The sequence below is a fragment of the Paroedura picta genome, chromosome 13 (assembly GCF_049243985.1).
Source record: "Paroedura picta isolate Pp20150507F chromosome 13, Ppicta_v3.0, whole genome shotgun sequence".
In the NCBI taxonomy this organism is placed as follows: domain Eukaryota; kingdom Metazoa; phylum Chordata; class Lepidosauria; order Squamata; family Gekkonidae; genus Paroedura; species Paroedura picta.
In genome coordinates, this window is record NC_135381.1 from 17342318 (window position 1) to 17368207 (window position 25890).

General features: G+C 41.1%; 1 protein-coding gene across 6 annotated transcripts in view; it reads left to right on the plus strand.

The window, feature by feature from the left end:
• SPECC1L (sperm antigen with calponin homology and coiled-coil domains 1 like) overlaps positions 1-25890 on the plus strand; it is a 54686-nt gene that overhangs the window by 18802 nt on the left and 9994 nt on the right. For 5 of the 6 annotated variants that reach the window (XM_077309073.1, XM_077309072.1, XM_077309074.1 and 2 more), the window contains exons 5-14: positions 752-959; positions 8081-8154; positions 9448-9623; positions 10973-11136; positions 11960-12051; positions 12588-12678; positions 15185-15268; positions 15572-15728; positions 20546-20648; positions 25666-25782. In XM_077309073.1, coding sequence (XP_077165188.1) covers positions 752-959; positions 8081-8154; positions 9448-9623; positions 10973-11136; positions 11960-12051; positions 12588-12678; positions 15185-15268; positions 15572-15728; positions 20546-20648; positions 25666-25782 — 1266 coding nt within the window. Of the gene's footprint in view, positions 1-751; positions 960-1050; positions 2710-8080; positions 8155-9447; positions 9624-10972; positions 11137-11959; positions 12052-12587; positions 12679-15184; positions 15269-15571; positions 15729-20545; positions 20649-25665; positions 25783-25890 lie in introns of those variants that run through there. The other variant, XM_077309077.1, reaches the window with a different exon arrangement.

Here is a 25890-nt window from a genome sequence, read left to right on the forward strand (position 1 = left end):
AATGTCTTGTTGAAGCTGCTTCTCATTTTGAGATCACTTTTCAAAAGCTACTTTTCCCATAAAGCATTTGGCAGAATCCCTTAACCTTAATATTGGTAAAGGATGGGGTTTGCATAATTGTAATAAACATATTTACTTCTCCACTAACAATTTCCCTGTTAGTCACCCATGGGTTAATTTTTTAATATTAAGTTCATTGATAATGTTATCAATTCTTTTAGTACATTTTTGAGTGGATCTCTTTGCTTCTCATATCATGTTACATAAATTTGGGGAAAGTCCAGAGAGCATGTGTTCAATCCCTAGCTCCAAATAAAGAATCTTAAGCAGCAGGGCTTGAACAGATCTTTGCCTGAAACCTTTAGGAGTACATCTGTCAGAGTACATAGTTTTGGGCAAGATGGTCTGATTTGAAAGAGGCAAGTAAATACTAATTTTTATTTATATGCCATTATCACATATAATTCTCAAATAAATCATCATAAAAAGTAGATACTAACTTATCATTAATGCAATATCTGTATACTATGTAATAAAGTTTACAGCTACAACTATATAGATATGATTGCATAAAAGCCATGCTTTTGTGCAACAAAATCAGATATAAGTATGATGCCATTAAATATCACTATGTCATGCCAATATTTTGGTGTGGCAAATTATATTTTTGTGGTATGTACAGCAATATTTGGAAGTAAATTTGGAAGAATATTTGGACTAGAAGTAAAATGTGTAATTTTAAAAAATGTAGATAGAAGATGAATATAGAGCTTTCCAAGAAGAAGCTAAGAAGCAAATTCAGGATCTGAATATGACTTTAGAAAAGCTTCGGACAGAGCTGGAAGAAAAAGAAACAGAAAGGAGTGATATGAAGGAAACCATATTCGAATTGGAAGACGAAGTAGAACAGCATCGAGCTGTAAAACTCCACGACAATCTCATAATATCAGACTTGGAGAGTAAGTAGTGCATCTTTCTTATGTGGAACTTATGTATTCTTCTACATTTTTGTGGGTTCCCATACCAAAAAAGCATCAAAATACTCTGCATGGTAGGAGAAAATTCTTGCATGCTAATGGTGAATAGTCATTTACATATTCATACCAAACATTTGTAGCTTACTTTTCTACTAAAATTTTTACTCAAGGTGACACAGTTACGGCTTGCAGACCTGAACACGAATCATCAGTATGACTCGGTGGCTAAAAAAGCAAACGGGATTTTGGGCTGTATCAAACGGAGTATCGTGTCCAGATCACGGGAGGTGATGGTACCGCTGTATTCTGCCCTGGTTCGGCCTCACTTGGAGTACTGTGTTCAGTTTTGGGCACTCCAGTTGAAGAGGGATGTAGACAAACTGGAGCGTGTCCAGAGGAGGGCAACAAAGATGGTGAGGGGTTTAGAGACCAAGACATATGAAGAAAGGTTGGGGGAGCTTGGTCTGTTTAGCCTGGAGAGGAGACAACTGAGAGGGGATCTGATAACCATCTTCAAGTATTTAAAAGGGTGCCATATAGACGATGGAGCAGAGTTGTTCTCTCTTGCTCCAGAGGGATGGACCAGAACCATTGGGATGAAATTAATTCAAAAGAAATTCCATCTAAACTTCAGGAAGAAGTTCCTGGCAGAGCGGTTTCTCAGTGGAACAGGCTTCCACGGGAGCTGGTGGGTTCTCCATCTTTGGAAATTTTTAAACAGAGGCTAGATAGCCATCTGACAGAGAGGATGATTCTGTGAAGGCTCAAGGGGGTGCCAGGTTACAGTGGATGAGTGATTGAGATGTGAGTGTCCTGCATAGTGCAGGAGGTTGGACTAATTACCCATGAGGTACCTTCCAACTCTATGATTCTACCTGACTTTTTAATTAAAATGCTGGTCTTTAAAAATGGTTTGTGGGCTCATGCTTTGAAAGTCCTTTTGGGGTATGGTCAATTGTTGATTTTACTTAAGTCATACAAATACACTTCTACACAATAGAACCTGACCTTCATATATATTTTAATCAATTAACTTTTAGATTATTTGTCCTTTATTTACTATCTTGTCCATTTTCTTTGGGAAAGTACAGTTAATTGAGCTATTGTATGGAAGTTAGCAGCCTTGCAAGTTGGAGATTGAGATCCAAAGGATCTCAGTGTTTCATGCAGCCACATTATCTTTTCAGGCCACCCAACACAGCCTGTTGTATCCTTAAAATGCTACATCTGAAATTAGAAGGTGTGGCAAAGCATTATTTGATGCAGCTCCAGGGAAACAGGAAACCCTCCATACACATGTAACTGGAAGGGGATCTTTGTATACTGGCCATAACTTGCTACTCCAGGAGAGAGGAAGTTATTGAAGATTATTTCAGTTAATTTTGAGGTATATTTTTCCAGTCAACTTAGGCCTTTAAGTGAGAATTAATATGAACTTTAACTCTTCAGTCTTTGAGACTGAAGCAAAGACTTCTCTGTAATAGATCTGTACACTAGTGGTCAAACAGTCTGTGTTTTATAGCCCTTTGTGATAATTTGCTTGATACACCATTGACCTTTGTATCTACCAGAATGAATAAAGGCCAACAGGACAAATGGGAAGGGAGATGGAACATGCCAGTTTAGCAAGCTGATGGAAGTGGTGGTGACAGCCTTGTCCTCATATTAATGCACATGGCATTGTTAATGCAAAAATATACAAATGTGTGCAGATGTTTGCCTTACCATGTGGGTAAGTAGAGCAATATACCTGTAGGGCATTATACCCAGGAGAGGGACTCCCAAGCAATCGGCTCACCAGGACTACTAGCGGCCTTAATGGCCAGTGTACCTCTGTTTACGCTTGTTCCCCTGTTTCAAAAATGGGCCCTGCATATCAGTTGCTGCTTTAATTGAAGTACAGTGATTTGAAATGCAGTATATAAATCTTAATTAAAGCTGGAGGTTGTTTTTAGTGGTTGGCTGCATGACTGTGTCCTACAGATTCAGTAGGGTAGCATGTTGAAGCAGCAGAACAAAGTTGGAGTACAATGGAAGCTTTAAGACCAACACAATTTTATTCTTGGTATAAGCTTTCCTGTGTGCACACACTTCTTCGGATGCTTTGAAACAGAAGTGACTTTGTTCTGCTTCCTGTAGGAAAAGAGTGGAGGATGACACCTTGTGGTTACTATGAAGTATAACTGTAATGTGATAGAACAAAGCTTGAGTCCTTTATGGCCCAAAAAGTCTTAAAGGTGCTACTGGACTTTCTTCTGCTGTTTAAGAGCAATATGGCTACCCCCTGAATTTATCTGCTATGTGATAAGTCACAGTGAACTTAAAGTACTATATTAAAGGTAAAGGTATCCCCTGTGCAAGCACTGGGTCATGTCTGACCCTTGGGGTGACACCCTCTAGCATTTTCATGGCAGACTCAATACGGGGTGGTTTGCCAGTGCCTTCCCCAGTCATTACCGTTTACCCCCCAGCAAGCAAGCTTGGGTACTCATTTTACCGACCTCGGAAGGATGGAAGGCTGAGTCAACCTTGAGCCGGCTGCTGGGATTGAACTCCCAGCCTCACGGGCAGAGCTTCAGACTGCATGTCTGCTGCCTTACCACTCTGCACCACAAGAGGCTCAGTAAAGTACTATATGAAGTCTAGCTAATATTTAAAATTTGAGGGGTAGAGAACATTGTCTAGACAGTTGATTGGAATTCTAGGCTAAGGCAAACTAAAAGTCAGCGAGCCTCTGGCTTGAGTCTAATCAGAATGCCTTTAGGCAAATCTGCCCAACTCAGCTTCATCCTACTGTCTGTATAATAAAGATAATTGCACCGATTTGTGAGTTATTACAAGAAAACAGTGTATGCAACATGCCTTGAACTGGGCCAATGTGCAAGGCTAGGACCAAGGAGACCCAGCCAGGAAGATCACCAGATGACTTTGAACCACCATATCACAAAAAGGACATTGTAGAGCTGGGAAAAGTACAGAGGAGAGCAACCAAGATGACAGGAGGGCTGGAGCACCTTCCCTATGAGGGAAGAGTTCAGACTTTTAGTTTAGAAAAGAGATGACTGGGGAGGGGGGACATGTTAAGATCAATGGGCCCCCTCAAGCTACGCTATTCCGTCTAACGAACCCTGTCATGGACAGTTGTAGGGAGGTTGGAGGATTTTTCTTTCTACCATCTTGTGATTTTTATAGTTTCAGGGTTTCATGGGGCACTATTCTGTGATCCTTCTTGAGTCCAAGGAGTAAGGCAGACAATAAAATGAATAAATAAATATTTATATACCACCCTCCCTTGCAGCAAAGGGCAGTATACATTTATGGCAGAAAAGGACAAGACCTAAAAACAGGGTGGGAATCCTTTCCTATTCATGTGGGGTTTGTTCTCCTTTGAAACCCATTATACTCTAAAACTCTAATAGGACAGAGCCACGGTTCAAGATATTCAAGCCTAATAGTTCTAAGGATGTCTTTCCTCATGGGAAGATGAAAAAGAAATGATCAGCTCTCTTTTCGAATAAAACAATTGCTGCAGCTGCTAAAAAGTTCTCTCATATCAGTGCTGTCTTAGATCTCATATACATTCCACTGGATTCTGCTCTAGTTGCCTAATTAATTTCTGGGGCAGTGGTCCCCAGTGGCGGTAAGGAATCCTTCAAGGACATGACTATAGAAAAGTAGGCCAATCCATAGAAGTCCCCTGAAGCATTAATGTATCAGAGCATTGATTCCCACCTGTATTTTTGCCAGAGCTGTGTCATCATCATGTCAGCTATTAGAGGAGATTTTTCATGAGCCAAAGTGAATTTGAAAAGAGATGCAATCCTCCCCCCCACACACACACACTTTTTTTTTTAACTTGCTGACAAATGGAGCCTTGAATTCTTTACAATTCACAGCAGGGGGCAGAGACTTTGCTGTGACCACTAGATGCAAGGTTTCAAGTTCTGGGCAGTTGATACTACCTTCAGATTGAACTATGTCTCTTCCCTCTTCATTGGCAAGAAACTTCTTGGAGAGTCTGGATGTAGTAGTTGAGCTGAGGGGGGTGGTCTAGGAGGTGGCCAGAAAACACAGTGTCCCCTCATCTTAGGAAGGAGGAACCTGGTTCAGGCTGGCTTTAGACTTGGCTGTCAAATAGACACTGCCTTGGTTGCTCTGGTGGACAAATCTCTATTTGCACATAAAGAGGTACATTTCCTTACTAATTCCGCTGGATTGTCACCCCTCAATATAGTTGACCATTCAGTTTTAGACTCCTGAAAATTGGTCTGTGAATTAGAGGAGGATATTAGACTTGTTTAAGTCTTTTCAGACTGTATTCAGAGCGTTGTAGTAGGAGTACTGGTATTAGTGGTTTAGGATTTATTCTGTGGTGGTCTACATGGTTCTGTTCATCTATATGTTGCTTTATGTAGACATCCAGCGGTAGCTGTCTCAGTTCTCAGTGTCTGGGAGAACCAGCTGACAGTGAATATAGGCAACAAAGGTGATGGCTGAAAAAGCTGATGTATTGGATAGTTATGTTATATGCATCTACCCTTGATGGTATACATTTTATCTCTGTCAGAATTAGTTAAGAGTTCAGGGGCTTTGGTGCAGTTTGTTCCTCTGGAAGAAAAACATGGGTGTTCTGGCAAAAAGCCTTTTTCCCCGATGTCATTTAGTGCAAATTCAGAAACTTTAATTGGTGTAAAATATAGAAGTTCATTTGGTATCAAGAGCAGGCCCCCATTTACTTCTTATATTTATTTGTTGCATTGGATATCTATCTGTTCTGGCTCAAAATGCTGGCTCTTACTCATAAATCCTGCAGAGTTTGTTCCTCCAGTGAATGTTTGCTTAGTTCCCGCCTGACCCCCCCGCCCCCGGTTGTTAAAAAAAAAAAAGAAAGGAGAGAAGCGGTGAGCCAAGGGAACAAGACGCACGCCCAAGCCTGGCCTGGAGCGGGACAGCGAGCAATGTGGATGTGGTGGCGGCCACAGCAGCAGCCCCCTCCCCCGGCCAGGGCCCTCACCCCCCTCCAGTCAGCTCCTGTGGGGATGTCACCCATGGCCACGACTGGGGAGGGGGGGGCGGTGGAAGCGCCTCCACAGCACTACCTGGCAGCTCCTCCGGCTGGGTTCCCGCTGGGCTTCGCCGCCAAATTTGGGGTCACAGCAAAGAAAGGGTTAAGAACCACTGCTTTAGGAGAAGTTTGGGAAGATTATTACATGAAGTAGCTTTTAAAAAGAAATAACAAAAAAGCTCACTAGATGGCAGAGTTGGGTTCATAATGAAGATCTTAAACACATTGCCTCTACCATCTGCCAAGCAAACCTTAAATGTCTTTTGTCTTTGTGGTTAGATGTTTGGTCTTTTAAATCCACAATATACTTATATAAATATTAGGTCTGTGTCATGTCATATGTAGTAATAGTAGTCATACAGGTTATTGATTGTACTTTTATACACTCTGGTTTTGTATGTGTAATAAAATCCTGTGTACACTCTGAGAGCATAATGAATAATGCGAGGCTAAGCATTATAACTTGTTCAGCTCCAGTGACCTAGGGAAGCAGTATTTTTAAAAAATTAGCAAAACTTAAGTTGTTTGTGGTGTATTTTGTAATTCCTTCTTGGTCCGCATTCTGAAAGATAGTCAGGACCAACTCCCTCCAAAAAGATACGTTCCTGGAATTAGATTACAGAAGTTATGGATTATAAGAATAATAATTAGAATAGCCTGCTATTACTGCTGATCAAATGCAGCTTTTGTTTGAAAGCACCACCCACACATTCAGAATCTGTTTCACAAACCATTAATGACATATTATGACCCTGGATTAAACTGCATAATTTATTATGGTTCCAGTACAAGCTTTATCTTTTGGTTTTAGAAATCATTTTACTCCTAATTCCCAAGAAAGAGTAGAATTTCTGGGAAATGCAGCCTGTTCAAGTGTAGACTCACAAGAAGATCTGGGAAGGGAGAATTATTTGAAATTTCTCCCCTCTCTGTGAGCCTTTGTTCTAATGGACTTGAACAATCTCATTTCTCTTTCTCCTCTTCCTCCCTGCTTTAAGCTGACACTCGACTGCTCTCTCATCATTCTATCCTTTGAGGGGCATATTTGGCCCTTGTGCTGTTTTTAAAGACATTTTTTCTGTCTTAGTTCATTTACTAAGTCATATTTCTTTAAACATCTAGCAAGTTTCCCAAGTATATACATACCTCAGCTTGTCTAGGATATTTTTGTTATCCTAGACCACTTTTGTTATCCTAATGGTAACCAGTTAGTCACTATTAGATGTAAGTATCAAGGTGGGAGCTTGTGAGGAATTGCTAAGGGGGAATACTGAGATGTTCTTTCTCCAGGAATCATTATGTCCTTGGAGGCTTTCAAAAGCTGATTTGTCCCTTTTTAACTGACACTCAGCTGCTCCGGACTTTGATTCTCTTCTGGAATATATTTTGCCCTCATTAGACCAAGCTATTCTGCACTTTTAGAGTCCACAGGGTATGCAGAGACTGTGAATAGGCTGTGGGTCAGATTTTTGTGCCTTTTATCATCTCTACAGGGGCCTACCAATTTAATTTTAGATACAATGATTCTGTTTTGTTGGTTACTCTGCTGCTTATTCTGCAGCATAGTGGCATATTGGTCAAACGGTTACCTTCCCCTCCAATAGCTACACACCATGGTTGTACAACAAAATACTTTCCAATTCCAAGGAATAGGCTTATTCTCTGTTAGCGGTTTTGGTTCTTTCTTTTGAAAAAGGAAGGCATGCTGTTCTCCAAATAGTGAACAAATGAGACAACCCAAATTCCATTCATTGTCTATAGCAGGCAAAATAACTAGTGGCATCTTTCTTGATATTATTTTTACCACCTGTATTTGAAATATTGACCTGAAGTCAATGTAGGTTAGAACATACCCAGCCAACTGTATCTTTTCCTTTTTATAAGTTGCTTATATATATGTGTACTGTGATAGCTAGAGTGAAAATACTTTATTTTTATTACATTTATCAATGAAAGAGTTACTTACACATTTCTTTGAGGCAGGAGAGATAAAGTGTTTGTGGAGGCATGTGAAAATTACTTGGTTTTATTTCTCTAGATACTGTAAAAAAGCTTCAAGACCAAAAGCATGACATGGAAAGAGAGATCAAAACTCTGCACAGACGGCTCAGGGTAGGTAATACAGTTTCACATGCTTTGTGTAAGGAGGGGCTATAGTAATATCTTTCCATATAATAAAATATGTACTGTACTGGTCAGTGGGAAAAAGGAAGTCCAAGGGATCTGCCCAGCAATCACTGAGAAAAGCTTTTTCCTACTTCCTTCCCACCTGGAGTTTCTCCATTGCTGCAGCCAGATGGGGTGAGGAGATGCTGCCACCACTTCTTCTGGCAAGGAGCTGCTGGTCAGGACTGTACTGCCTGCCAGTGCTGTTTGGGCAGGAGGGAGCCTTGGCCCTTGTGCACCTCCCTGATGCATCTCTCAGGGTAACTCATCCCAGGATAGAGCTTGGCCTCTGTTGAGCACCACAGCCCTCCTGCTCCCCCCCTTTTGGCTGGTTATATCTCCAAAGCAGGCCTGTGATTCTGCAGAACCCATGTGGGACTGCACAGAACCCATGAAGATGAATCTACAGTGCTCTTTGAGCCACGCCGCATTCCAGGGGCCCCTGCACTGTCATCTCAGTGCCTGGGTTGCAGCAGGAAAGAGAGTATGTTCACCATAAAAAATTACAACCACCATCATCACCGTGACAGCCACACAGGAAAAGAGCAAACTAGCCACAATGGGGTAATCTCACTGTATCACCTGAGATGCTGCAACTCCTGCTGTGGAGAAAGCAAGCAGGTGCAGTTGGAGAAACCCTCCTTTAACTCCAGATAAACAAGGGCTGACTGAGCTTCGTCTGCCGTTGGGAGAGTCCTAAATGCTTAGAACAAATATGGTAATTCAGAAATATTATAATTGTAATTTTAATATTAAGAGTTATATTTGACATTGCTCTGTATGTTTGGGGTGATTTAAAAGACATACAGTAATTGTGTGGCTCTTTTGCTTGATGGAAGTTGTGAATGTGGCTTTTTGTGAGTCATGGAGTATGAGTAGTATAAACAGGCTGCGTGTGGTATGTAAGGGGGTGGCACGTTACAGTGGATGAGCAAGGGGTTGTGAATATCCTGCATAGTGCAGAGGTTGGACTAGATCAGGGGTAGTCAACCTGTGGTCCTCCAGATGTCCATGGACTACAATTCCCATGAGCCCCTGCCAGCATTTTCTGGCAGGGGCTCATGGGAATTGTAGTCCATGGACATCTGGAGGACCACAGGTTGACTACCCCTGTACTAGATGACCCAGGAGCTCCCTTCCATTATTCTATGATTCTATGATTCTAAGTATCTTTGGACTTAATATACCTCATTGCTGCTCATTAATTTTTTAAATTATGCTTACGCTCTCTATTTTTAGGAGGAGTCTGCAGAATGGCGGCAGTTCCAAGCTGACCTGCAGACTGCTGTGGTCATAGCAAACGATATAAAATCTGAGGCTCAGGAAGAAATAGGGGACCTAAAGCGCAGGCTCCATGAAGCTCAGGAGAAGAATGAGAAGCTAACCAAAGAATTGGAAGAAATAAAATCACGCAAGTAAGTTACTGAAAATTGGATTGATAGTTTACTTTTCCCCATGATTATTACAATTTCCATGAAGACCGTTTCAGAGGGTTGCTGTGTTGATCTGCTGTAGATCAGCTAGATTTGAGTCTAGTATTACGCTAACAAATTTCATGTCTAGTACAAGGGAGCTTTGACTCTCAAAGCTGATACCCCCAAAAATCTTGTTGGTCTTTATGGTGCTTCAGGACCTGAATCTAGTTGGAAGGCTGTTCATCGAGAAATTTCTTTTGTCTAAGAGCTTTGGAGGCTTTCAGTGGCGACCTGCTAAACAGCTGCATTGTTCTCCATGGCACCCTTCTCTATGGGAGCCCCTCTTTTTATATTATTGTTGTTATTGTTATTATTATTGATTGATAATAATAAACAACTTATTTATAACCAGCCCTACCCTGAAGGCTCAAGGCTGGTAACAATATATATCAGGGGATCTTTGTTACCCACCATGAGCTACTTGCAGGAGTGGCAGGCTAAAAATCAAATAATAAATAAGACAATAAAATAACAATAAGTATCATAATAAAATGTATATATTAATAAATCCTAACAACCAAATTATTTTATGCCCCTCTGGGATTTTTAGAGTAGGTGAAGAAATGTTGCCACAGAATGTTTCATCAATTCTTTTATGGGCTTGCTAACTACAGAAGCCCCAACCACTGAATTCGAGTTCTTTTAGCTAGACTTGTCTCACTTAAAAGAGCACTGGCTTGTGATATGACTTGTTTTTTTAAAAACGCCCTAAATCCCCCAAGATTCCAGTAATGTTCTCCGCAGCTGAATTATGTGGTGTGCGCTTCATGCAGAAAACCATGTGTTTCTAGTAAATTACTTAATGTCTCACATGGTGCAGCAAGGCCTGAGGTCTTTCTTAATATTAACCCTCAATGTTTTATGGTGTTAATTCCACCCCTGCCCTTAAAGATTCCACTTGCTCAAGCATGTTTTGTCTTTTCTTTTTGTCATTGGTAAACTTAACGGCAAGTACCATCCACTTGTTGCTTTCATGAAGCTGTTGTGTGATTATTCCTGCCCCATGTCAAAGTCTACTTTGGCCATGTTATCCAAAGAGTAAGGGTTGTGAGTTATTCTCCATCTGATGTCTCATTACTCCTTCTATACAATACAATTTAGCTAGATACATTTGATATACAGCCCTTGCCCACCTGAGAAGGCCATTTTTTGTTCATGTCTGGGCACTAGCAGGATGTAAATTAAACATTTCCCTTCACACTCTTTTGAGCCAAACTCAAATTTAGGTTACCTCAGCCCGCAGGAAGCATTTTCTAAAAAGTTAAAGATAATTTTTCTCTTGTTTTCAGACAGGAGGAGGAGCGTGGTCGTGTTTATAACTACATGAATGCCGTTGAAAGGGACTTAGCAGCCCTGAGGCAAGGAATGGGGTTGAGTCGCAGGTCATCTACTTCTTCAGAGCCAACACCCACTGTAAAAACTCTCATCAAATCCTTTGATAGTGCCTCACAAGGTAATGTTTTGTTAAATTGTAGCTGCGCAACTAAGGTTTGATTATCCCAGTATATTATTACTTACAGTACAACCCTTTGCAGAGTTCTTCCACGCAAAAGTCCATTGAAAGGGCTTTGACTGGGCCAGTTCACTGGGAGGGCAGTATAGAAATTAAATGAATAAAAATAAAAACAATTTTCCATAGGATGACATTATAACTAAGCAGAGATAATTTTCTATTGAAGTCAGTGGTTTTCTTGTAAGTGTAATTCAACTGACATTATTTTAAGTATAACTGTGTAACAATATAACTCTGTTTGAGATGACTGAACTTCTGAAATTAGACATGCCCATTCAGATGTTCTGTCTGTTTATAGTATTTCTATTCCTCCTCTCCAAAAACCTTGCCCGAGGAAGCAAAAACTTCAGTTTTTAAAAAAATTACTATGGTATTTCAGATGCCTTGTTTCTGTTGTGTTAATTTATATGTATCCTATGGGATTACCTGTTTGGCTTCTAGCTTGTAACAGAATGCTAATGCAAAACCTGCTCTGGGGTTTGAATACTACTTAAAAAAAAGTATTGTTCGCCAAAAAGGCACATTTTAGTAAGTGAGTTGGGTGGTTTACTTACATTCATCTAAAGTTGGAGAGGTGTGAGTTACTAGTCATGTCAGCTGATCCTGGATTTGACCTCACATGAAAATACCTCTGAATCCTAGGAAGTGGACACAGTTAATGACTGCCATATTTATGCTGCGTATGCTTCAGATGAGAAAAGGATAAGAAGTTTTATACTAATTTTGTGATATAAGTATACAATTTCTAAATTTGTTTTGGTAGTTCCTAGTCCAGCTGCAACAACAATTTCTCGTACCCCCCTGAGCCCAAGTCCTCTGAAAACACCTCCTGCAGCTGCAGTTTCTCCGATGCAGGTAGGTGGATGGGAAAGGAGAGCATGTATAGCTTGAAGAAATCCTGAAGGTTAGCATACAATTTTTAAGTCCCCGAGAAGAGGGTGGGGGGCAAGACCGGATGGTCTCTTTTGATATGAAATACAAATTCAAACAGTGTCTGTAGAAGATGCCATATTTATTTAGTCTTATTTATCATTATCTTGTTTCCTGTTTCCAGAGAACTCAGTGATTTACCCTCACTATGACATTGTGAGGTAGGTTAGGCAGTGAAAGTAACTGGCCTGAAGTGAACCCAGTAATTTTCTTGTCTGAGTGAGAACTTGAATCATGTCTCACTGATCCAAGTTCTGCTCCTTTTCACTGTGTTACACTGGGCTGTCTGAGGTTTATACCAGATATATATTCTGTAACTTCCATACTTATATCACCAGTTCAGACATTACAGCTGTGTTTGTGATTAATATTAACAATAATGATCACTTTCCATTATGTTCACATGATTACCATGTATTGTATTTACTATCGGGCAGAAATAATTATTGTGTTCCTTTCAGAGGCATTCTATAAGTGGACCAATATCTTCTTCTAAACCCCTCACAACTTTATCAGACAAAAGGCCAAGTTACACAGAAATGCCTGTCCAAGGTACATGTGTTTTCCTTATTTTAGTAGTGCCCCTTCAGTCTCCTGAAGCATTTTATTATATAATCAATGTACAAGGAATTTTACAGGGTACAAGACAGACCTTGCCTTGAGAAACTTACAATCTAAACTTTAAATAAAAGATGATAATAATAGAAGAGATAAAATGGGAAAGGAATATGCCCATTGCAATAGAACATTTCTAGACATAGTTTCATTTAAGGGTGAGCTAAGGGTGCTGTAATCCACACTGGCAAAGACATCAATCTTCATAACCGTCTCAATGTTTTATTAGTAAGTAATCTGTTATGTTTCATAAATAGGGTTGGGAATGAACCAGCTCATGAACTAGTCATGAATTTTGGCTAGTTTGTGGTTTGTAGAGCAATATCGATAAGCCTTCAAGGCAGTTTGTTTTGGTTTGTGAAGAGCAGAAATGCTTCCCACTACTCATTGGTTTAGTTTAAATGGCTCAGAACCATTTAACCCCCCTGCTTTCTGTTTTCCAAGAATGCAGTGCAGAGTAGAAAGCAGGGGTCACAAACCTATACAAACTGGTTCATTTTGCAAACCAGACAGCAAATTCTTGAATGAAGACCAAGGAAGGGGTGATAATTGGGCAGGCCTTTATTGTAAAAACGCATGGCAAAAAGTGCCTAGAGGTGGAATGGATCAGGAAGGTGCAGTTGTTTTGCTTAGCCAGGTAAATAGCAGATGAAGAAGTAGAAGATGATGAATATATAACACATAAAGTTAGCAAATTCTTTTGTCTTCTTCCAGAGTAGCTTTTTGAATTTATGGGCTATGGTCCAAAGAGCTACTTTGTGAGCACTCAACGGCATCTGTTCCTCCAAAGGAATTTCTGATTGACATTTTCTTGGAAGAATAAACAACCTAAGTGCTAAACTGCTTTTAAAAGTCTCTTTATAGAATGGGGATTGCCACACCCAACACAAAATCCAGTGTTCTAGTGTATAAACACATGAAACTGCCTTATACTGAATCAAACCCTTGGGTTATCAAAGTCATTATTGCCTATTTAGACTGGTGACAGCTCTCTGGGTTCCAGGTGAAGCTGTCACATCACGTAATTTCTGATCTATAACGAGGTACTGAGGATTGAACTTGGTACTTTCTGCATGCCAAGCAGATGTCTTGCCACTGAGTCATGAACCTTTCTATGGCATGTATATGGAGAGCTGGCCATGGCTTTTCCCTTTCATTGATTTTAGTGCAGTATTTTCACAATTTATTCCCCCCACCAAAGATATAATTTTTTAAAAAATCCATGGCAGTGCAGTGCATTTCATATCCAATATTTGTTTCTCCATTTCTTTCTCTAGTGCTTGTAAACTAGTTTTTCTTGTAAATTTTCCTTGTAAAACCGCCCATCTTGTAAGAATGAATAGCTCTTGAATGGGTGTAGTGCTGTGATTTACATCTGTTTGAGAGCCTTAAAATAGACATTTCCCAAGAATAGTTTTGGTATGATCATGCATTAAGCATGGCTATTCTGCCCCGAACATTAAGTCCTTTTGCCTTTACAACAGTCTTTTGTGTTGGACTTTCATTATGCATAGCATTTGGATTTTTTTAGTATACAGATTTATATTTATATATTCTCTAGTCCTTCAGTGGACTCCTGAGAAACATTACTGGGGTTAGAGTAGGGGGCTGTAGTGGGGGGGGGAGGGCTTGGCAAAAGTCATTTCTCTCTTAACTGTGGAATTGACCCATCACAAGTATAAAGTGCTCCTAGGATCCAAATCTGCATCTACTAAAGTCTTTCAGGCTGGTGACAAATTATTAAGTTAATAAACTATTGTTAGCTACTTATAATCCAACACACCTAAGATGCCATAGAATGAGATCATAGAATCAACTGTGCTAAATTCTGCATTTAGAGCAGTGGTCCCCAACCTTTTTATCACCGGTGACCGGTCAATGCTTGACAATTTTACTGAGGCCCGGGTGAGGGGTAGTCTTTTGCCGAGGGACGTCGTTGCCGCCTGAGCCCCTGCTCCACTTGTTTTCCTGCCAGCGCCCTTGACTTCCCACTGCCCGTTGAGGGGCGCTGCCAGCAGCAGCTGCGCAGTGCCACACCAAGGGGGAGCCCCATCCATAGCGGCTGCTGGAGAGCACCAAAGGTGAACCAGCAGCAGAGTGGCAGGGCAGCCCCCAAGGCAGCAGCCAGGGAGGAGGATGAGGAGGAGCCATGGCCCGGTACCGAATGATTCACGGACCAGTAGCGGTCCCCAGACCGGGGGCTGGGGACCACTGATTTGGAGGACATATTTTAATACTTACCTGTTCCTTTAAAAAAGAAATTCTTTACAAGTAGAACACTAGTAGTGCAAGGAGTGGTCTGAGTTACTACAACTTTCCCCGTGTGTGTGAGTTTCTCCATGGTCTGAAGTGGTGTAGTCTATCCTGTGAGCTCCTTCTTACCTATGTATATATCAGACCTGAGGAGACTTTTATGAGATCACCTCTTTTCCTCTCTATGCAGATCACTTGCTGAGAACTTCCACTGCCAGCAGACCGGCTTCTCTGCCAAGAGTGCCTGCCATGGAAAGTGCCAAATGCATTTCTGGTAATAACATGGATCTTCAGCATCAATAGATATATATTCCTGTAAATATAGGATTGAATAAATTTAAATGCAAAAAACCTCCAATCCTCTGAATTAAAACCTCATTCCCCCCCCCCCTTTTGGTAACTTTAGTGCCAGCTTGATACTGGATTAGATAGATTTACTGTCAACCTGGCCAAATAACAATTTGGATTTAATACAGAGCACAGAATATGAACATTTTTTAAATAGAATATCTTGTTAGTTCCGTGGATCTAGTTTTATGGAGAGATGGTTTCTAAAATATCTTTTCCTCCTTTTCAGTGTCTCGACGGAGCAGTGAAGAAATCAAGCGGGACATTACAGCTCCTGATGGAGCAACTCCAGCCTCTCTCATGTCTATTGGGACAACTTCACCCCAACTATCACTCTCATCTTCACCTACAGCATCTGTCACTCCTACAACACGTAATAGAATAAGGTACATATGGCTTATTACTTCATGACCTCAGTTCTTCATCTAAGGATTTTCATCTAAGGTTCTTCTACCCTTCGTTGACCTTTTGGTAGATAAATGGTTGAACTTTATAAATAACAGGGGGAAAGCAGTTTCTTAAACTTCACTGATTACCATTAGGAGATCATCTCATGAAATCTGTCGGTCTCATAATGCAAAAGTACTGAATTGCATATATAATTTTTTATAAGAAAATAGGTGATGGAAGAGATATGTAACACTGAGACAGATAAATGGCTAACACGGTCACAGTGCAATGAAATATCCAGTAATGATTTATAGCACAGAGGATAAAAGAATTACATCCTCTGAGTCTTGGAAGATCTGTTCATATGGTTTTCTTTTTGAGCCTGCTCTTTTGTATTTAAATTAGACTTGTAAGTTTTACTGGCACAAAGATCCTCAGGCAGAAAGGGGAGAAAATGCCCCCTGTCCACAGAAGCCCTTCAACTCTCCCATCATGTAGTTCCTGAGGGACTTCCATCCCCCAGGTGCAGCCTTTCAGAGAGCATTTTGGGATGCTTCAGGAAGGAGAAGGTGGGAAGTTTCAACAGGGACCATTATCCTAGTGTATGATCAGGCAGATGGCCCTGAAATCCTCAAGTTGTCAGATTCTGTGGGCATGAGACACATAGGCCTTGATTAGAAGCAGGACTCATCTTCACTAGAATTTGTACCTCTTCAGTGGCACTTCAGCTATACCAGTGGGTTAGTAGCCTCTTTGTCTTATTATTCAGCTTTTCTCCCATCAGTTTGGCTTGTGGTCCAGGTGCTCACAGATGTTAAGCTTAAGTCAACTGTAATGGTAAATGCTCAGTAGTCAAGGAAGCAATGTGGGAGTCACAATGAAGAGCACCACACCACACTGGGGTCAGGCTGAAAAATGAGCTTCAGTGGTGTCTGCAATTTGTATGAGGGACTAATAAGGTAACTCACAGCGAGCATCACCTGTCTGCACTCCCTTAGCTGCAGATCACCCAACACCATTGTTTATGCGAACACACACCTTAAATTTCTGTCAGTATCCCATTTGGGAGTACTACTTGTATACAAGGCACCATTAGGTGACACATCCTCTGATCCTAGACAGAGGCCAGAGCTATAGGTCAAGAAGCATGGGTGCCATGTGCTGTGGCACAAAGGCCAGTATGATACACTTTTTATCCTTCAATAAAATGGATGTCTCATGTCTTGCTCTGGAGAACAGTTCCAGAGACCTGCCACTCTAATCAGAGTATGCTGCCATGAAGGCAACCTTCCCTTCCCATACATTGGTCTCGGTCTCTCTCTCTCTCTCTCTCTCTCTCTCTCTCATTCTCTCTGTTACTGGATACATGCAGAGCTCTTCCAAGCCATAACCATGGCAGCACAACTGGCAGAAAGACAAATGGGTGGCTCCTGGGAGTGCAGAAATCCATCATGATCTTCTGTTGTTCACCCAAGTTTGGGGGGGGGTACTTCTTCCCCATCATCAGCTGCCAGATGTCTGCTTGCTTCCTGCCTAAATATACTTGTTCCCAGTTGCCATCCTGGCTGGCCATGGAAATTGAGGCTTTGGGACAGGGGCTCCCAACCATTCTGTACCTTTGGAATTTTGAGAATGGGTAGTGATCAACACCCCAAAATATCACCATCATTGCTTTGGAAAAGAACTGCAGAACAGGAATGAAAAGGAAGGCTGGTGGTGGGGGGGGGGTTATAATGGATAACTTGAAGGGGAAATGGAGCCACAAGCCCAGGTTCTTCCCAATCATTCTGGCTGTGACTGTTTGACCCTTCCCCATAATTACTGTATTGGGCTGCTTCAGCTTCTCCACTGTTAGCCACCTTGTCTGTTGGGCTGGAATGCAACCTCACTTTGGCCATCTCCAGTGCTGCTCTTCTCCTGGCTGCTGCGTTTTGACCAGATTTTAGCCACAGCATCTGTTGCCTTTTGAGATACCAGTTTTGGCAAGCAGCATGGAGTTCCACAAGTGCTAGGTCTTAAACTCACCTACATATAAAGAAGCTGTGTCTGGGCACCCAAGCATAGGTGCTTATATGCCACTATATATTTTTCACTTGAATAAAACTATGATTTTAAATAATACTGGCTGCTAAACTTTCTTTAGTATGAAAGTTTAAGTATTTTTTGAAATACCCAGTTAGCTCTTCACTCTTTCTGTGTCCATTATTAGAATATCCTGGGGGAGAAAATGAAGGCCAGTAATATAAGCCTGAAACTATTAATCAGACCTTGGATTTGGAATGCAGGTGACCTACCAAACTCATTTATAAGATTAATATTTGTTGTAAGCCACTTCTCATTGTGTCCACACAGTTCATTTCATTTGTTTCCTGCAACGCTATTTTCAAAACAAAGAACGTGACATAAACTGCGTTCCTTACTGGAATTTAGAAACAAACTGTACTGTTCTCTCACAATGTTATGCATGTTTAGCTTTTTAAAAGAAAAAAAGATATTCGAAGTTCCTGTACACTCTCAGTTCATCTACTGTGTTCATTTTTTCCCCAATTGTATGTTTGCTGCATCTGCTGCCTAGTCTGGATGTAAAGCTCCAATTTAAATCTGTTTCAGACAAAGTAGGTAACAGTGACCTTGAGTGTAAAGAAAATTTAAGGACATAGCATGCATTTGAGTACAAAATGGTGAAAGCTACTAGGATTTTTGAAAACTTCACTCTAGGACAGGGATAGTCAAACTGCGGCCCTCCAGATGACCATGGACTACAATTCCCATGAGCCTCTGCCAGCATTCGCTGGCAGGGGTTCATGGAAATTGTAGTCCATGGGCATCTGGAGGGCCGCAGTTTTGACTACCCCTGCTCTAGGATCTGCAAGAAAAAAGAAAGTTACAGTATAAATCGGGGGCAGGATTTATTTGAAGCTTTGGTGAAATATGAGCAATGTTGTAAAATACAAACTTCTTTTCAAATACTCCTCAGAATGCATATATAAAATATGTTAGTCGTGTATTACAGAGTAGAGGAAGAAAGGTGGGCTTCAAAGTATTCATGCGTGTATAGGCCATAATATACAATAACTGCAGGTACATTTTGAGTTTCATATACCCATTAGCAATCTGTATCATTTCATCTTCCCTGCATATCTTACCCATGTAACAAAACAGGCAGACATTCAGTCATAACTTACAGCCTTTTCGGTCCTGGCCCCTGCCTGGTGGAATGAGCTCCTAGAAGAGCTGAGGGCCCTGCCGGAATTCTCTGGGTTCCGCAGGGCCCGCAAGACGGAGCTCTTCCGCCAGGCTGTATACCAGGTGAATAGGAACGGGTCCTTCCCCTCAGGGGCCTACCATCGCCCCGATTTACATTGGGTGGGTAGAGCCGGGGATAGAGGAATAGAAGAAAATGAGCCTATTTTGGGTTATTGTGACCACCATCTATCTTGTTTTTATCTGGTTTATGTGTTATGCTGTGTTTTATATACTGTATTTTATGGGGTTTTATATTTTATTACATTTGTTGGCTGCCACGAGCCAGCTTGTCTGGAAGTGGCGGGATAGAAATCTATTATCTATTAATAAATAAATAAAAAGATAAAACTGAAAGTAAATAACGAATCTTAAATTCCTCCCACCCCTTACAAAAGATAGCTGCTGTTCAAAGCCCATCAGTAGCCCCAGCAAACAAAAAGACATTGCACCTCTCCTTTAAGATCTCCAATAAGGGGGCACTTTTGACCCTTTCAGGAATCCCAGCCTAAAGAGTGGGAGCCACTGTGGAAAAGTCCTGGGGTCTGGTCAGTACCAGGCATGCCACCTTAAGTGGGAAGCAACCAGCAAGTGGCATCCTGAAGCTAAGGTTGGTGCACAAGAATATAGAGAAACAGTTATTCAGTTATATGGCCCCCAGACCATGAATGGCTTTGTAGGGCATAAGCAATATCTTGAATTGAACTCAGAAACAAATTGTCAGCCAGGACAGTTATTTCAAAATAGTCCCCATATGGTCCCATAGCTAAACCTCTGACACTAGTGTAGCTGCCCCATTTTGGCCTTGTCACCTTTCCTCCAATAACAGGCTATTAAAAACATCACATGCTATTCCCACTTGCATTCTGTTTTGCTAGCTGAAATAGAGCAGGAAAACATGGAGAGAGGTAATGCATTATTTTTCTACCCACTATCAAAGGCAGGAGGGAGATAACATTGGGGTTCCTGGCTTCAGCAGTAGCCACACATCTCCCATAACATGTATTTCTAGTCTAATCCTTTTGAAGAAAGTAATTTTTCAGTAGTTAATGCTCCAACTCGCATTTCTTTCAAGGTGACATTTCTTAATCAGCCATAAACTGTCAGGAGATACTATCAGTTTATTTTCTAAATTCAAAGTAAAGCTGTTCAGTATAGCTGAATGTTCAGTTAAGATATGTCTCAAATATTATTTCTAACCATAGCTCTAAGAGAATGACATGTATCAGTCTTCCTTAAAGAGTAACTTAAATCTATCTTAAAGCATTTCCTCCCTGTATGCATGATTCCTCATTAAATTATCCTTTTTGCTGTGTACCTGTAATCTGGCAGTTACTAGGATAGTAGCAAGCAGATTACTTACTGGGAATTGGCTTCATAGGTCCTGAAGAGGAAGTAAGAATGCATGCAAAATATAACACAGTCTACAAAGTTGCCATAAGTGACTTAGCTTGGCCCAGCCCAATATAGATTTGAAGGACAGGGGAAATAGCAAGCCCCCTTTGAATTTTTTTTAATGCCTGTACTTAAGTAAGTAGTGCATTATGAGCTTTAAACTTTTTTCTTCTAGAGAAGAAAGGAAAGACCCTTTGTCTGCTCTGGCAAGAGAATATGGAGGTTCCAAGAGAAATGCTTTATTGAAGTGGTGCCAGAAGAAGACGGAAGGCTATCAGGTAACTGCTGCTTGGCTTCAGCACAGTGCAGCATAGGAACATCTGCCAGAAACTAGTAGCCCAAGTGAGGCTGCTCCACAGTTCACTGCATATATTTGAGGGAACTGGGTATGTACTGTACTTGCAGGAACATGTGATGTAAATCATAGCTGTTATTAATAGTTACTTGGTTATTCTGCAGTAACATAAATGCATCTTCTGACAAAGCAGCTGGTTTCTCATTAAAGGAGACTAAAATGCTTACCCTCCCTTTTGCACACTGGTAATTCCCATTATGTAGTTTTAGTCTTGAGAGGGGATTTATTGCAGTAAACACGCTTCAAATGCCAGCAATGCACAGTAATTTAAAGGGTGAAAATGAATTCATGTATTTTATCATTCCCTTGTTCTTGATTTTTTAAAACCCAAGGTTTTTATGATCATAAGACTATAAAACCCTTCTAGTGGAATTTGTTTTGGTTAACTTGTATTGAAAAGGTTTAGAATTCTCAAGCACCCGGAAGTTGTTTTTTTCCTTTTTGCTTTGTCTGTAACTTGAGCCTCACAATGCAGGGGGAAGCTGAAAGACCACGTAACAGGATGGGGAGGGGGGCATTAATAGGAAGGCAGCTCTTTCAGTACAATGGGAAACTTCGTGCTGTGTAGACAGAGGGCATCCCTCCCCTGCTTCCTTGGCATCTCTGCATTTATCAAATGATTCTATTTCTGAACATAGGCCCTTGTTTGTGGAGGTCTTTCACTTCCACAATTGTTGTTACAGGCAGGATGCTAAATGTTTTCTGAATAAATCATAAAAAGAAACATTCCTGTCAGGTGCTTTATCATGTATCTGACAATTTTCTTAATTTACCACAGAAAAATTAGACTTTCTATCTTGAATGGTCAATGTGAAAAAGATGGTTGTCTTGTTGCTGCCATTGACTGGCTGGTTATCGATCTTCCTGGAGCCTTGTAACTGCCCGGGGGGAGGAGGGAGTGTGAACAAACTTCATTTGTCTGCTAAAGCAGCGTACGTGACTTTCAGCATATACTCTTCCATGCAGAATCACAGTGTGATGTGTCTTCTATTGAACTAATAAGCTGGATTGGGGAGGGGGCTGAATGTACTGATGGGGGAGACATGCAATACTTCCTGCAAATGAGACACTAGCATGTTAGACCCTCGTAGAGGCCCTGGGTGTGCTTCTAGGCCCCAGGGGAAGGCCGCGCTGCCACTGGGGGGGGGAGGCCTTCCCACCGGGCTCAGAAACACCGCACCCAGAGTCAATGCTACCTCTTTGTTTCTTATGGGGGGGGGGGGGCTTTCAAAGCCTGTTCTCATGAACGGGCTTTGAATCTAGTTCATAACATATATTGCCACTCCTCCCCCTTTTTTATTTGTTTATCCCTTTTAAATAAGTTGTACCCTTCAATCCTAATATTCCAATTGTGAGTGTTATCCCAACAAGTTTCTGTAATGCCTATTAGGTCATAGTTCCCTTCCTCTATTAGGACCTCTTCCAGCTTGTTTTCCGTACATGCTGCATTAGTGTAGAGACGTCATAATCCTTCATTTGTGTCTCAGGGGTTTCATTTTTGAAATTACCTTTAAGTTAATGGTTCCCTGCATATGTGCCATTCTCTGTAAATCTGCAGGATTCCCCCTTACAGTTCTTGTCATCAGACTAGGTTTTGAATCAATGTCTCACTCCCCCATTGGATTTAGTTTAAAGTCCTCCTCACCAGGTCTACAAAACTTCACAAACATATTTTTCTATCCCCTTGAGGTGCAAACCATCCCCCGAGAGAAGAGGCTCATCACAACAGTGTAAACCGTGATCCAAAAATTCAAACCTTTCACGATGACACCAATGGCCTCATTAGGCTTACACTAATGACTCTTTTTCATTATGTATTCCTACATTTTCGTTATGTAATTCTGCATTTTATGCAAGAAAAATAAAAGCCTTTAATTTTGTCCAGAAGTTTAATAGTTTAATTTTGTCTGTTGCCTCAGGTGAGTTTAGCCTAAGGGTACCAGTGTCAGTTGTACATGTATAAGGTTGTCCACATGTCAATATGACCAAAGAGGTTCTTAGGGAAGATTATGGTGACATCGAATAAATGACCTTCCATCTAGTGCTTTCATTGCTGGAGGATCCAGCCACTTTTCCCATTCTCCAATCCAACCTGTAGTAAAATGACTTTATTCTCAACTATTCCCTCCATTGTTCCTGAAATAGCTCTGTGCTGTAGTTGTGGGTAGATTGCTTTTCTCCCTTTTATGCTATTCTTAGTTCAAAGTAACAACATGGGGTGGGGCTCACATTGCTAGCTAACTTGATGTTGTTTGTCATGATTTCACATTCTGAGAGAAACCTGGTAGCCTACTATGCATTTCCTAGTCTACATGGATATTTTTGCATATACCAGCATGACTGTGCTGATACATACAAGTGCTCAATTGAGAAAACAACTTAGCAGCATATTTAGTTGAACTCTCTGAAATCTCACAGCAAAATGTTAGATACATCATGTCCTCATGTTTGAGCATCTTCCAGAGGAAGATAAGACCTGAGCACTTAGTCATAGGTGACTTAGCAAATTGATCAAACATTGATACTGACCGTATCAAGTTTGCCATTAGTCAGCATTCTCGCCATAAAGCTACACTGTGGTTGCAACTTCCTGTTCAGCACTCCCACGTAAATCTCCATTGCTTGTTATTTGCTGCATTGATTGAATTAATGTTCACAGCTGACAATAAATGATGGGCATTTTCTACTTTGAGAGCTATAAGTCATAGGAATCAGTGCCCTTCCTAATTATGCACATTACAGACAGACCTTAAGAATGGTAAATGGCAAGGTGTTATACTATGCTTGTACAGCAATCAGTCTATAACACGCACAGCTGTCTGATGGTTACAAAGGCAGTACAGGTGGATGCACAAACATATGGAGGGGCTAAAATGTCAGGCATTTCCAGTAATATCTATGAAAAAAAAATCCACCTGAGAGAAAAAGTGGCTCTGTTTGGTGTTCCTTAATAGCTCCTCTTAAATCACTGCCATTCATTTTTAGCTTTTTAATTGATGCTTTAGGCTGTTCCTGCATTGAGCAGGGGGGTTGGACTAGATGGCCTTCCAACACTATGATTCTGTTATTCTAATTTGCATGTATAGATTGCATCCAAGTTTTTTAAACTTCTAAGTATATCTTTGTGTCTTCTGTGGAGTCCCACATGGGACTGCCTTCATTCATGCTTGGCGCAGAAGGAAAGAACTCCACAAGATTTTAGAAAGCTTATTTAATGAGTTCTCCCTCCTCCCATCTATCAGAGCTGCTCATTTGGTCATGTGATAGAGAGAGCAGTTCTCTTTCTGCCACCATGAAGAGAGAATGTACCACAAGTTTCTTCTGAAGAAAAATTGCCTCAACAGTCTTCATTTGGATTTATAGAGAGAAAAATCTCAATCTTGATGACTCTTTTCAAAAGTGTCAATCCTATGACACAAATATGGCACAAAATTATGAGAACTGAGTGTGCTTGGTGTGTTTGGGGGAAGGACCTAACATCAGCATCTGCCAGGTTTGCTGCCCTTTTCACACTAAAAATGTGCCAAGTCCTGGCTCAATGCCTAAAAGTGGTGCCACAGAAGAAATTGCCGCCCCCCCTCCCCATTGTCAGAGTCCTCTCAAAAGGGATCTCTGCTTCCTTCTGTAGTTTCCATTCTGGCTACAAAGTCAAAGCCTACTTCTGAAGGGGGGGTCATAATAGTGCCGAGAGTGACATCAGAGCCCCCCAGTGAAAAAAGCCAAAAAGATATTTTACAAGGAAAACATGGTTACATTTGCCTGTAACTTAAGTTCATTGAGTGTGTTCTATGCAGGTAAACATCCCTCCCTCCTTTCCCCACCACCATGCTCTGTTCTTTGGTCTACAGCGATGGAAAGAAAACTGAGGGAAGAGGGCTGAGTTCTCCTCTGTCACATGACCAAATGGGCAGGAAAAGGTCTCTAGCTCTGATAGAGAAGGAGAAGCTTTGTAGGATTTTGTGGAGTTCTTTCTCTCCACAGGAGGCCTGCATTGAGGCAGTCCCAGTGAATTTCAGTTACAGGTAAATGTAACTATATTTTCCTTGTAAAATGCCTACTATGAGATGTGATTTAGAGGGCTCGTGACTTGAAATATCTACTGATGGAGGTTAAAACAGAAGCGCAAAATCAGGTTTATAGCTGAACAGCAAGACAAAAATGACGCCTACTGGGGAATTGCACAACAAGGTGGATGATTAAGAAACTGCAATTGTTCAAGGTTTTTTATTCCTTGACTTGATCATTAACCAGAAGGGAAACTGCACCCAAGAAGTCAGAAGGAGATTGAAAGTGGGGAATGCAGCCAGGAAGGAGCTTGAAAAGATCCTTTCGTGTAAGGATGTGTTGTTGGCGACCAAGATTAAGTTGATTCATGCCATAGTATTATTCCCCATGACTATGTATGGGTATGAAAGTTGAACAATGGAGAAAGCTGACAGGAAGAAAGTATATTCTCTTGAAATGTGGAATTGGAAGAGAATTTTATGGATTCTGTGGACTTCCCCAAAAGACTAATAAGTGGGTCCTAGACTTCAATTCTGAGTTCAATCCCAGCAGCCGGCTCAAGGTTGACTCAGCCTTCCATCCTATAAGGTAGCTTGCATAAATATACAAAATTAGTGCAAAATCCCTGTATTTGGTGGACTGAATGCTAGAAGCTCCAAATGTAGGCTCTGATTTGGGCTGTTTTCAGTGCTTTACTGGATGGGCCTGTGAAAAACTTAGAACTGTGCAGAGTTCACTTGAGGACTTTACTATTCTAGTCTTTCTAGAAGATCTTTCCGTAACATGCCTTTCAGTCCTTTTCCACTGTTTAGTTCACCTCTTCAAATGGCTAGTTTAGCACTGGCATGGTGAAAGGGCACCTTACTAATAAAATAAGTAAGCCTAAGAAGTTCATTTATTGTTCATCTGATGTTTGTGTGTTTTCCCCTTCTAAGAATATTGACATCACAAACTTTAGCAGCAGTTGGAACGATGGACTGGCTTTCTGTGCTGTTCTCCATACTTATCTCCCAGCTCACATTCCCTATCAAGAGCTGAACAGTCAAGATAAGGTACAGTATTATACGTTTTATGTGGTTGAAATACAGGTAGATGCTATCACTCCCTAGCCCAGAGATATCAAACTCATTTGTTACAAGGGCTGGTTCTGACATTAATGT